At 36.4% G+C, this 12,238-nt stretch overlaps 3 protein-coding genes across 3 annotated transcripts; all 3 read right to left on the bottom strand.

Moving 5' to 3' along the window:
• Window positions 1-635: 635 nt before the first annotated feature.
• Window positions 636-2,665, bottom strand: LOC104710652 (WAT1-related protein At5g40210). Its single transcript, XM_010427287.3, has 7 exons — window positions 2,289-2,665; window positions 2,149-2,214; window positions 1,931-2,044; window positions 1,419-1,668; window positions 1,166-1,327; window positions 940-1,088; window positions 636-846 (listed from the first exon to the last, which is right to left on the bottom strand). The coding sequence occupies exons 1-7, from the start codon at window positions 2,477-2,479 to the stop codon at window positions 690-692; spliced, it is 1,089 nt and encodes a 362-aa protein (XP_010425589.1). The 5' UTR covers window positions 2,480-2,665; the 3' UTR covers window positions 636-689.
• A 498-nt stretch (window positions 2,666-3,163) lies between these two features.
• LOC104710651 (WAT1-related protein At3g28050-like) lies at window positions 3,164-5,764 on the bottom strand. The gene is made up of 7 exons (XM_010427286.3): window positions 5,318-5,764; window positions 5,165-5,230; window positions 4,671-4,784; window positions 4,292-4,520; window positions 4,026-4,187; window positions 3,767-3,918; window positions 3,164-3,481 (listed from the first exon to the last, which is right to left on the bottom strand). Exons 1-7 carry the CDS (start codon window positions 5,506-5,508, stop codon window positions 3,292-3,294), a joined length of 1,104 nt encoding a protein of 367 aa, XP_010425588.1. The 5' UTR covers window positions 5,509-5,764; the 3' UTR covers window positions 3,164-3,291.
• A 2,433-nt stretch (window positions 5,765-8,197) lies between these two features.
• Window positions 8,198-11,803, bottom strand: LOC104710650 (probably inactive leucine-rich repeat receptor-like protein kinase At3g28040). The gene is made up of 2 exons (XM_010427285.2): window positions 9,892-11,803; window positions 8,198-9,811 (listed from the first exon to the last, which is right to left on the bottom strand). The coding sequence occupies exons 1-2, from the start codon at window positions 11,439-11,441 to the stop codon at window positions 8,308-8,310; spliced, it is 3,054 nt and encodes a 1,017-aa protein (XP_010425587.1). The 5' UTR covers window positions 11,442-11,803; the 3' UTR covers window positions 8,198-8,307.
• Window positions 11,804-12,238: the final 435 nt, after the last annotated feature.

The following is a 12,238-nucleotide window of genomic DNA, read 5'->3' as shown; positions in this document are numbered from 1 at the left end:
CCCTCTCTTCTTGAATTCTAGCTCGTTCATGCTAAAGAATTAGGTTCCTTTCAATGAGCGAATGGTACCCTCTCTTTCAATGTATCCTCCTATAGTCTCTATTGATCGGAAACAAAAATACAACGTGGATGCTTCATGGAAAGAAGGTTTGGATATTTGTGAATTGAGATGGATCCTTACATCTTAGGGACAAGAAGGTTTTGGTTTAAGATGGTTTGGTTCCGAAGCATATATCACTGTTTATCTAGATCATGAATCCAAAAAAGGTATGTTCTTTCTCTTTGTACTTTCTTATCATTTTTTTGTATTATCCCCTTTTTGGATCAAAATGCATGTTCTTTATGTATTAAAATAAAGTTGGTATTATTGAGTTAATAGAAAAAATTTAGTCGGCTTTTGAAGTACTTCAGATTCAAACTACATGAGCATAACATAGCTTAAACTCTTCGATCCTAATCATACAAGTATTGTTGTTACCTGCATTTCCAAAAATGAGTTCATACAAGGAAATAGGTTGTTGCCTGAATTTCCAACAATGATATCTATGAGGAAAACTCTTCGATCCTAATCATACCAGTATGCTTTGGAAAATTAGATTAGGCTAAACTACTAATTAAAGCCATTTGCTATTTGACTTTGAAACCCTGAAAATGAATTGTTGCTATATACGACTTCAAAATGTTACAATGTTACACTTCTTTCTCTGCGGCATAATTCATCAAAAGCGGAATTCTCTTTGAATTCGACGATGTAGCTACATTAGTTTCGATATCAGCCTTCTCCTCCTTTGCTTTTCCCCACATAACCGTATAGAAACCGATCGAAATCAATGTTCCACCGATCACACTACCAAATAAATACAAAGAAGAAACTGAAAGTGAATATCCAAAATGAAAAATTAGGTAATCGATATTATGAGAGTTAACACTTCTTTTTCACCTTCCGAGATAGAGTGAATCGCCTAGAAATATTGCTCCTAGTACCACAGCGGTTAATATAGCTAATGGCCTGAACATTGCTAGGAACACTGGCCCCTTATGTCGCACTGTCCATGACTCAACAACATAGCCAGTCGAATTTACCATCCCCTGATATAACAATTACACAAATCTAAGCTTAATAAGATGATCTTGGAATTATTTAAAACAATAGAGATTTTTCATACCGTTGCAATGATGCATATCAACATAATTTTCGATCTCATAATCCATGCGCTCGGATTGTTCTTTTCGGCGAATAAACTAACAAATGCACAAGACACTGAAACGCATACATTGTGGGAAAGTGCCAACGCAAATTCTGATGGATACTCCCTCATTATATGCGTCTACGTACACCACCAAAAATGTTAAGAGATATTAGAACATTAGCTTAAGTTTCGACTGTCATACAAAAAAATAGGTATAACCAAAGTATACCTGAATGATATAAGAGACCGCGATGAGAGTGTACTCAAGTGCTAAAAGTCCTCCACCGATGACCCAATTAGTATTCGACGGTGATGATGGAGGCGGCGTAAGAGGCTGAGGAAGATAAACGGATGGTTGAGATGCGGTGAAGATGATGGGACCATGGTATAGAGTGGCCACAAGTGCACCCACTATCGAAACTATAGTGCCAACTACTTTGGCTACACTGCTATTTTTCCTCATTGATACCTTCTCCATTCTTACAAATATAAAACACCAAAATATAATACGATTTCAAAATTTTGGTTTTCAACTAGAAACTATATACGAAACCAACTCAAAACAAAAAAACAAAATTAAATTAAACTGAATATATCTAAGCCCAACAGAATAACAGAATGGTATTGAATTCTAAACCAAAAAATCCGACAAGAAATCTCGATAAACCGAACCAAAATCCAAATTCGGTTTAAGAGATTAGATAAACAGATAAGATCTTCTGACAATTAAAGAGAAAGTACCCGAAGAGAATAGCGAAGATGAAAGTGAAAGCAGGAGTAAGATTACTCATTGCTGATGCTAAAGTAGGAGAACTATATTTGATTCCTGTGTATCCCAACATCAGATACACACATCTGAACAGTAACATCATCATCATCATCATATCTGATTAGTAAATTAAATAAACACAAATCTTGATCGAAGATTAAAGATTGAAACAGAGAGACCAAGAACTTACCCAAGTAATCCAAGAAGTCCCATTTTACAAAGAACTGAGAACTTTAACGGTGGAAGAGATCTTGACCTGAGGTTTTTAATTTCAAGATTTTGGAAATTGGAGATTGAAGATGAAGAATCAAGATAGAGAGAGAGAGAGACCTGTGGGTGATGAAAGGAGAAGGAAGAAGAAGAAGAGCTCCGATTCCATATGAGTAGACTAAGAATACATAAGAGCTCATTCCCTTTGAGCTTGCTGCTTTAAACAGAGTATTCATTCCGACGTCGGAGACAACCACCGCCACCATCGCCGTCATGATCCCGCTGTCTCTTTGACATAATCTCCCAGACATTTTTTTATTATTATTATTGTCTTAATCTGAAACTATGCTTTGAGTTTTTGACCAATTTAGGAGCCTACAAATCTCAACTTCAACCTCTTTTGATTTATTATTTATTTTTTGGTAACTGGAATTTGACAACTTTTCAATTCATTATTCTCCTTACCTTACACCGCTAAAGTAAATCTTTGGACCACTTCATGTTCCAACATCAATATATTACTATATACATTAAAAATGTCTAACCATTAGTTAATTAAATGTTATAGTGACAGAGATTTTTATCTTTCTATGTTTTTCTTTTGGAGATTTTTAATTTTTTAGAATGGAATGAATACCTAAATTTATGTAAAAACTTGCATACCTAAGTTGTGCATATGTGGGAGTTTAAACTTTGGACTAGACACAAGCCATTAACTTATTTAATTTACATATTGTGTTTATCGTATACTAAAAAGAATAGTAGTTAGTTGAGCGACAAGTATTACTATTAGCGATGAAAAATCTCAAAACTTCACTAAAATTTGGGACTAAAGGTCAATCATTGAAAGTTTGAAACATGTAACTCCGAAAAAATTCTTAAATGAAGAATCAACCCTACTCAAGTTTGTGAGACTCATTCTAGCCTAATATCATGTAGAGGTCTAAGAAAAAAACCGTTAAAATCATGATTTGAAGATATCCTAAATTATGAGATTTTGATTAGAACACATTTAATTCCTAAAAATTAAAGATCATATTTGTTTCGTTAAATAAATTACAAAGACATTCACATATGAAATTTCACACATACATATAGCGCGATCTTCAATGCTTGATAGTCCTTAGACATGTTCATCATTCTTGTAACTTTCCAAGAGAGGAGCCTTCTGTGAACCCGATGTAGAGTCAAGATCAGCTTCGTTGGCCTGCTCGTGGTTAGCCTTTTTGTCATCTTCGACCAAGGCCACTTCCTTAGCTTTACCCCACATCACCGTGTAAAACCCCATTGTTATTACCGTTGCCCCGATCAAGCTGAGATCAACATTCAAGTAGAGAAACGAAAACAAAAGCTTTTAAGCGAGCTGAGAATGAGAGTTTAATACATTAAACATTTTGCACCGATTTGGAGGTATGGTTCTAACATAACAGCGAGTTCCAAACTAATCTTGGACTAACCCGAAATTATTTATATTTAAATTCCGCAGTAGTCGGAATCGGTCCATTAAGAAGTTATCAATGCTCTTCCTCGACCAACATGGCAAAACTACAAGACTTGTGTTGGATGTGCAAGTAGTGTAAAGTGTGGGGTTAATTTACCTGCCGATGTAGAGAGAATCTCGGAGGAAAATGACACCCATTGCAACAGCTATCGCAATGGACAATGGCTTGAACATTGCAACGAACAAAGGCCCTTTGATTCGCAATGCCCATGTATGGATAGTATTGTTTATGCAAGATCCAAACAATCCCTAAAGACAAGACACAATTAACACAAAACATTTTCCTTTGTGAAAAAAAAAAAAAAAAAACTAATTACACTCATAGGAAAATCACATTATATAAGTAATGTTCTCACCGAGCAAACGATTGACACTAAAGCAATATTTGGTTTTATCTTCCATACACCCAAGTCACTCCCTTCTGTGAACAATGTAACAAGAAAAGTCCAAAAGCTCACGCCTAAGCTATAAAAGCAAACAACGGTAAACTCGGCCGGATACTCTCTCATGATTTGAGTCTACCAAAAAAAAAAAATCAAGATTCCATAATTCTATTAGAAAACGAACAAACCATAGAGAGAGATGTATTAAATATGCATATATAGTTCATCAATGTCTATACCTGAACAATGTACCATAATGGAACACAGAAATACTCAACCGAGAGAAAAGCCGCGCCAAGTATCCAATTAGGATTTGTCGACTGCGATCGTATAGAAACGGACGGTGGCGATGAAGCAATCACCACAGGACCATTGTAAAGAGTCACTATAAACGCACCTCCAATAGAAACAACGGTTCCTAACATTTTAGCCACACTACTGGTTCTCTTAAAAGACACACTCTCCATCCTACAAAACCAAACTCTCAATCTCTCAAATCATTGGGCTCTAAAGGCAATGAAGCCCAAAAAAAAGTTCATGGGCCGAGGGTGATTTTGGTAAATGGCTAGTGTAAAAGGAATAAGTAAAATAGGGATGTATAATGTATAAAGATGGCACCTGAAAAGGACGGCGAGCAAGAAGGTGAAAGCTGGAGTAAGGTTGCTGATCGCAGAAGCAAGTGTTGGACTACTATAATTGATCCCTGTGTATCCCATTATGTTTGAACAGCATCTATATTTTTTTATCAACACGAATTTTTATAAATATAAATTTTTATTTCGTCAAGATAACAAAATAGTAATATATTCCGTTTTGTACGAAGATGGGAAATAGTAACACCCAAAAATAAAATACTTATTTCATGAAATTGGGGGTTAGATTTTTGCAGTAAAGTTGCCGCTTTTCGAAGCAACTTTAAGCCAAATGTCTCTTTCTTACCCTACTTTGTTGTCCTCTAAGCTTTGGTTAAAAAATAAGTTTCAGTAACTCTCATGCAAAAATTTCATCTCTCTTGGATCTTACCAAGACCCAAATCGGGTAATATAAATCTCAAACTCAGACTTCTGAATTAAAGAAAAAAAAGAGAGAGAAGAAATTAGTATATAATATACCCAATAATTCCAAGAAGCACGATTTTGTAGAGAATTGAGAAATTCATCGGTGGCAGAGTTCTTGATCTGTGAAAAATTAAACAAGAACCCATTTCTCAAAATTTCAAGAAAATATTAAAATTTCAAGATCCAATCAAGAAAGAGAGACCAAACCTGAAGGAGCAAAACAGAGAAGGTAGAAGAAGAAGAGCAGCGAGACCATAAGAGTAGACGATGAAAACATGATAGCTCATGCCTTTCAAAGTCGCTGCTTTGAAGAGAGTGTTTAAACCAACGTTTGCACATTCCATTATGACCAGCGCCGTTACTGGTAACACCTCTCTCTGGAAGTATTTTACCGCCATCTTCTCTCTGACTCTTTACTACTTGTCTCTCTGTTGATTTGTAGATGTGGAGATTCGAAGAAGTGAGTTTTTTTTTTAACACTATATGTAAAGATGAGAGAAACAGAGTTTGTTCTGTTTATTTTTTTTGGGGAAAGAAGAAGAAAAGAAGGTGAGTGGGTGAAAGTTAGATTCAGCAATTGTATTGTGTAGTCTACACACACTTGAGAAAGATGTGAAACGGACAAAAACAAAACAAAAAAATAGGCCATGTAACATGCTGACATGTTATATATCTATGTTTTATATGCCATAGCCATATGAATGGAATTTATTCCAGTACAGAAATATATATATATATATATATATATATATAAAGGATCATTTATCAGATTATTGATCAACAAATTTGTGGGTGATCAATTAATTATTTTTTGTTGGATGTTTCACGTTCTTGGTTAGGTCTAAGTTATTTGAGTTTTTTTTTTTTATATAGAAAAATGTATTGGAGGAGACAAAATTTTGTATCTAGGTGATTTACTGATTTAAGCATCAATTAAGGTTGATTAGAATTAAGGAAGAGGTGAGCTTCAATTTGATACTCCATAGGTCCATTATTTCCGTTTATTTAGAGATTAGTAAAAAATTTAATCTTTTTGGAGTTTGATTAGTATCGACTAGCTATGAACCAACTATCAATTTAATGCGTGTATAAATCGATTAAACTGAGTCTGTGACCAAAAAAAAAAAAGATCGATTAAAATGAGTACTTTGAGCTATGCAATTTACCCTTACTAAATTGTTAAATTAGGTGAATTGTGTAACGCCAAATTCTTTTTTTTTTTGTTTTTTCAGTTTCGTTTTTTCTTAAAGGTTTTTAAGCCACCGTAACAATCCGATATACCAACTAGCCCTGGGCATATTATCCGGACCCGAAACTCGAACCCGACCCGAAGTGGATGGTTCGGTTCGGATATTGTATAAAATCCGATCGGGTTTAATACCTCTGAGGTTCGGATATCCGATCGGGTTCGGGTAATACCCGAACCCAAATGCCCACCCGAACTGACCCGAATTAAATGTAAAAATATGTATTTTAGGGGATTTGAACCCACAACCTTTAACATTTATAGGTACATCATTAACCATTTTGCCACTTCAGTTTCTCTGTCTTAAAAAGAAATATTAAATATTTATATATATACAAGTTTTCTAAAATTTATAAAAAAATAAAAATTAGTTATTTTTTTTTTTTTTGTTCATGAGTTCGGGTATACCCGAATAACCCGAACCCGAACAGGTATTACCCGAACCCGAACCCGAAAGTATAGAAAACCCGAACTAGTTCTATATGTCTAAACCCGAAAACCCAAAAACCCGAACCCGATCGGATTCGGGAACCCGAATGCCCAGGGCTAATACCAACAAAAACATCTTTCTAAAAGGATCACAACCGGTTAATAAAAAACAAAAAAAAAAAAAACAAAAAGGATCACACCCTACAATAGAGTGAACCTGTAGATCAACTGTATTCGAGTCTCGGAGACGATACTTGGCAGCAGTTTTTCAGGTCAGCAAGGAGCCATTGGTAGACCTTGCTCCACTTTCATAGATTCAAGATCCTCATATTATCGTGCTATAAATGTTAGACCAAATTTTCTTCAAACACCTATATTCTAAAGTAATACCGAGTTATTCTAAAGTGCCCATCAGATGGTATCTTCTTTTTGTCAAGTTAATAAGATCATATCATAATCACAAAAAGGCAGCAAAGTCCTAACTAATTTGTCTATAGAATAATTCAATACTAAAACACATGGTTTAGGCCATTCATATAATGGAAGCATGCATCTTCCACACGCCATAAAATTAAAACCTAATTATCTCATTTATAATTAACATAGTCAAATCTATAAAGTTTCATGCATCTATGTAGAATACAACACCTAATTAAAAAAAAAAAATATAAATTAGATTACGATATACAAAAAATTAATAGATTAAATTTCGACATTTGAAAACTGAAAACTAGATTCTTGATTTTTTTTTGTAATTTTTCTACTTTTATGTTATTCACAAATAAATTTAATTTTTCTTCACGAGAGACCACTTCTTCGGATGTTTTACTTGAAATGATCATATCCTACTTATTAAATTGTAATTGAATGGTTCATAATATGAAATTGGGGTATGACTTTGGATAACATATGCTGGCGTGATTTTCTAAAACATTGATACATGAATTTGGGGGTATGACTTTTACGTCAGTCATATAGGAAAATTACAAAATCTAAAGAGATAATTATAGTAGTAGGCGACGTGATGCGCTTGTGTATATGTATTAATCAACTTGGATAGAAAAACTATACGGTGTAAAAAAATCAATTATATGACAAGAGATTGTGTCCTACAAGTAAATTATAAGTATAATAAACCTTTATTTATTAAATAATAGAAAACGACATCGAATAAAAAAAGAAAACAGTGCCACATTATTGTCTTTGTCATTCTCACCCGATTCTAGCCACTAGATAATAATAATTGTACAAAATTTTACTTTAGTTCGATTTCAATGTCAGTAATTATTTTAACATTTGTACTATATATTGCTAAATAATATAAACACATGTACAATTCTCAGAAGAAACAAACAAGGCTATTAATGATAATACTGGTCAATGATTGTTATGATGATGATGACATAACGAAGTAGAGAGAAAGCGTAGTAGCATTGTCAAAGAAGCAGTCTCTTGAAAACATAGAGAAAGAAAAGAAAAAATGGAAAAACCTAATGGGAAGATTAAACTAATAGACAGTGTTTTAGAAACTATCCATGATCCGGTGAGGAACAGGAGAGTTAATGACCTGTAATATCTGAACAATCTCGGCCATTGTAGGCCGATTTGATGGTATCTGAGAGGTACAGACAAGAGCAAGTTTCAGAACAGGTAACACTTCATCTTCAGAGTATTGTTCCTCCATCACAGGATCAATACATTCAAGCACATTCCCTTGTTCTAACAGAACTCGAACATGGTCGCTAAGTATCACAAAGCTGTCTTCACCGTACTCCACTGGTCTTCGACCGGTCACGAGTTCGAGTATCAAAACCCCGAACCCGTAAACATCGCATTTCTCGTTGACTCTTAAGTTCTGACACTCTAACTCAGGCGCTACGTAACCTAGAGCGTTTTGAAACCTGTTGTTGTTCATCGTGTTCCCGTCTTGCGTTGTTAGAAGACGAGATAGACCGAAATCAGAGATTTTCGGGTTGTTCTTTTCGTCGAGGAGGATGTTGGTTGGTTTCAGGTTGAAGTGGATGGTTGCTGGACGGCATGTGTGGTGGAGATAAGCGAGTCCTTTGGCTGTACCGAGAATGATTCTGTATCTTACGTCCCAAGAAAGAGGTGGTGTTGAGGGTTCTCGTTCGTGTAACTTGGACTGCAAGTTTCCGTTAGGGATGTATTCTGATACCAGAAGATGCAACTCCGGTGTCCAGAAATAACCTTTGATCGATACGAGATTAGGGTGCTTCGCTTTCGCCAATATCCGAACTTCACGATCAAAATCTTCTAGGTTCTGAAGATTCGGCGACGGGACAAGTTTCTTAACAGCCAAGTTTCTCCCCTGTTCTCCCAAAGGTGCCTTGTAGACTGTTCCAAAAACTCCTTCTCCGATTCTTGAAGCTTTATTCAGAAGAGACTCCGGGTTTCTCTCAAACTCTTGAGACGAAGACGACGAACGCGACGTTCTTGAGTTTAACAGAACAAGTTTACCCATCACTAAGCTTCTTCCTGATTTCGAAGACCCCGAGAAAATGCTCTCCAACGCGTTGTCTACAAACGCAAGCCGCCTTCTCACAGACGCATTAAGCAGCGTTATGATTATGATTCCAGCGAAAATGAGTATAGCAGCTGATATTGCTACAATCACTGAGACACTAAGGAACATTCCACGGTGGAACTTTCCAGAACCATTGCTCGCTCGGTTTCCTGGCATATTATTCCCTTTCCCATAGGAGTTTGGATCAATGACAAGAGGCTTTGGAACATTCAGTGTGCATGGTCCTCTCAACAACGGTGAACAAATACCTAGGTTTCCTTGAATAGCACTCTGGTCTAAGCTTTGGAACACACCTCCAAACGGTAACCTTCCAATGAGTCGGTTAAACGAAACGTTAACCAATAACAGATTCTGTAATTCCCCAAGCTCTTTTGGTATCTCCCCGGTAAGCTTGTTTGCCTCTAGCTTTAGAATCTTGAGCTCTTGTAAGTTCGAAAGAGATTTAGGAATAGGACCGGTAAGATTGTTATGAGACAAACTCCTACAACAAGAAACATGAAATTAATAATGGAAAAACATTTTGCTATTAACCAACAACAGATATAAGAAAAAGAGACTTACAGCAATTTAAGAGAAGAGCAGTTTCCAATTCCTTCAGGGATAGAACCGGTTAGTGAGTTACCATCTAACTGAAGGATCTGAAGACTCTGAGACTCACATATATCAGCAGGAACAGAACCTATCAGCGCGCTGTTCCTCAAATCCAAGACTGTTAGTTTCTGTAAAAACTCAATTTCAGGAGGAACTCTTGTGTTGAAATGGTTCCATGACAGATTGAGGTACTTCATGTGAATGAAAAGCCCTACTTCACCAGGTATATTCCCAGTGAGTTTGTTACGCGAAAGGTCGAGCCTTACGAGTGACTCAAATAACCGACTCGAGCCTCTCGGGATCGGACCGGTGAAACCGTTACCCGAAATATCCATTTCTTGAAGACCAAGATCAAACAAACCATCGGGAATGCTACCAACAAAGCCATTCCCTTTCAGCTGAACAACCATAAGCTCATTGCAAGATTCCAAAGATTCCGGTAGCTCACCAGAGAGTTTGTTCTTAGACAAGATTAGATGCTTTAGAGATCTCAAGTTACCTATTGAAGAAGGAAGCTCCCCAGTTAAGTCATTGCTGGAGAAATCCATGTGTATTAAACCGGTCATGTCACTGATCCATACCGGGAAATCACCGGAGAGCAAGTTGTTCGATAAATCGAAGTGATATAAAGATCTCAGCCTCTGGAGTGTTCTTGGAAGCTCACCAGAGAAAATATTGAAACTTAGGTCAACTCTGTTTAAATGAGGACAGAGTCCAATATCTGAAGGCAATGGTCCTTGGAACTGATTCCTCTGTAATTGTAACCATTTCAAGTTATGTAGAGAGAGTATCCCTAAAGGTATCGATCCAGAAAGAGAATTAAACGATAGATCTAAGACTCTTAACCTCTCAAGCTTCCATATCCCTGAGACGAAACTAGGGTTACCCGAGAAACGGTTTCTTGAGAGGTTGAGACTGTTCAAAACAGAGCATCGAAACAGAGTACGTGGGATTTGACCTTCGAGATGGTTGTGAGACAGAGAGAGGTACCTAAGAGAGGAACAGTTGTTGAAGAAGTCATCAGAGAGTGTACCGGTGAACGAGTTTCCGGTTAAGTCGAGGTGTTGCAAGGAGCTGATTGATCCAAGAGAAGATGGGATTTGACCGGAGAGGTTGTTGTGGCTAAGATCTAGCTTTCGGAGATTGTTGTTAGTTGAGAGAGCGTTGAGGTTTCCGGTGAAGTTGTTGTTGGAGAGTGATAGTACTTTTAGATGTTGAAGCTTTTGGATTCCACGGCCGATTTTTCCGGTTAAGGCTAAACCGTCGAGGGTAAGGTCGGTGACTCGAGATGTTTTGGGATTGCATTTGACGTAGCTCCATGAACAAGGAGAGTTATCGTCTTCGTTCCATGACTCAAGGTGTGAAGATGGGTCGTCGAGGTCTGATTTGAAGACGATGAGTCCTAGAACGTCGTCGTTTAGTTGGATTGTGTCAATCTCACCATTGATGAGCGATAACATCATCAATGTCGTTGCGAGAAACAGAGTTAATGAGATCATGTTTCTTCTCTTACCGCCCATTAGTGATGTTTCTCTCTTGATGGGTAGAGAGATAAAACTTAAATTGTATAGGAGGAGAGAGATGAGAGAGTTATGACATTTTTATGAAAGAGAGAGAAAAAGAGAATGGAGTTGAGTTTTGTGCCAATGAGATGAAACTCGAAGTGTTAGTGAGTGTAAGATTCTGAAGTTGGCTACAGGACAACAACTAGATCGAGTTTACATATATGAATATGATCACTATGGCTAAATGGACCACATGGTCTCTATTCGGTTTAACCAAAAATGTCCGGTTTAGTCGATTATCTTAAATTAGATGTGTCTTCTTTACTTGTTAAATACATAAATAATGTTTATCCATACCATTAACTAACACCATGTTATAGGAACACATCTCCATTTAGGGTCAAGTGACCCGACCCATATATAAATCCGTTTGAGTCGAAAGGAATTATATGTATTTTTAAACTAAAACATAAACTTTGATGTTTACAATTACAACCCTCCATATAATATCAAGGTCTTGGCAAGTGTGTATTATCCAATAGGTATAAATGTGTAGTCTAGATCATAAAATAAATATCCTTGGACTACAACCATATCTAGCCCCGACTTGTAAGCAATAATAGAGTAAAAAAGTTATATCACAAGAAAGGGAAAGAGATGAGATGAAAAAAGATATGGTCAATAGAAGGATAGAGACCTATGAATATGGGAATCCTAATAAAATATGATGAATTTAAAAAGAAAATATTAAAAAGGAAAGAAGAAAAGAACAAAAATAGGGTTTGGTGCCATTAGAACAAGAAAGACTCGTG

The sequence above is a fragment of the Camelina sativa genome, chromosome 9 (assembly GCF_030686135.1).
Source record: "Camelina sativa cultivar CO46 ecotype springtype chromosome 9, ASM3068613v1".
Classification (NCBI taxonomy): Eukaryota; Viridiplantae; Streptophyta; class Magnoliopsida; order Brassicales; family Brassicaceae; genus Camelina; species Camelina sativa.
Note: the sequence above shows the minus strand (reverse complement) of the source record. Positions and strands in the feature narration are given on the sequence as shown.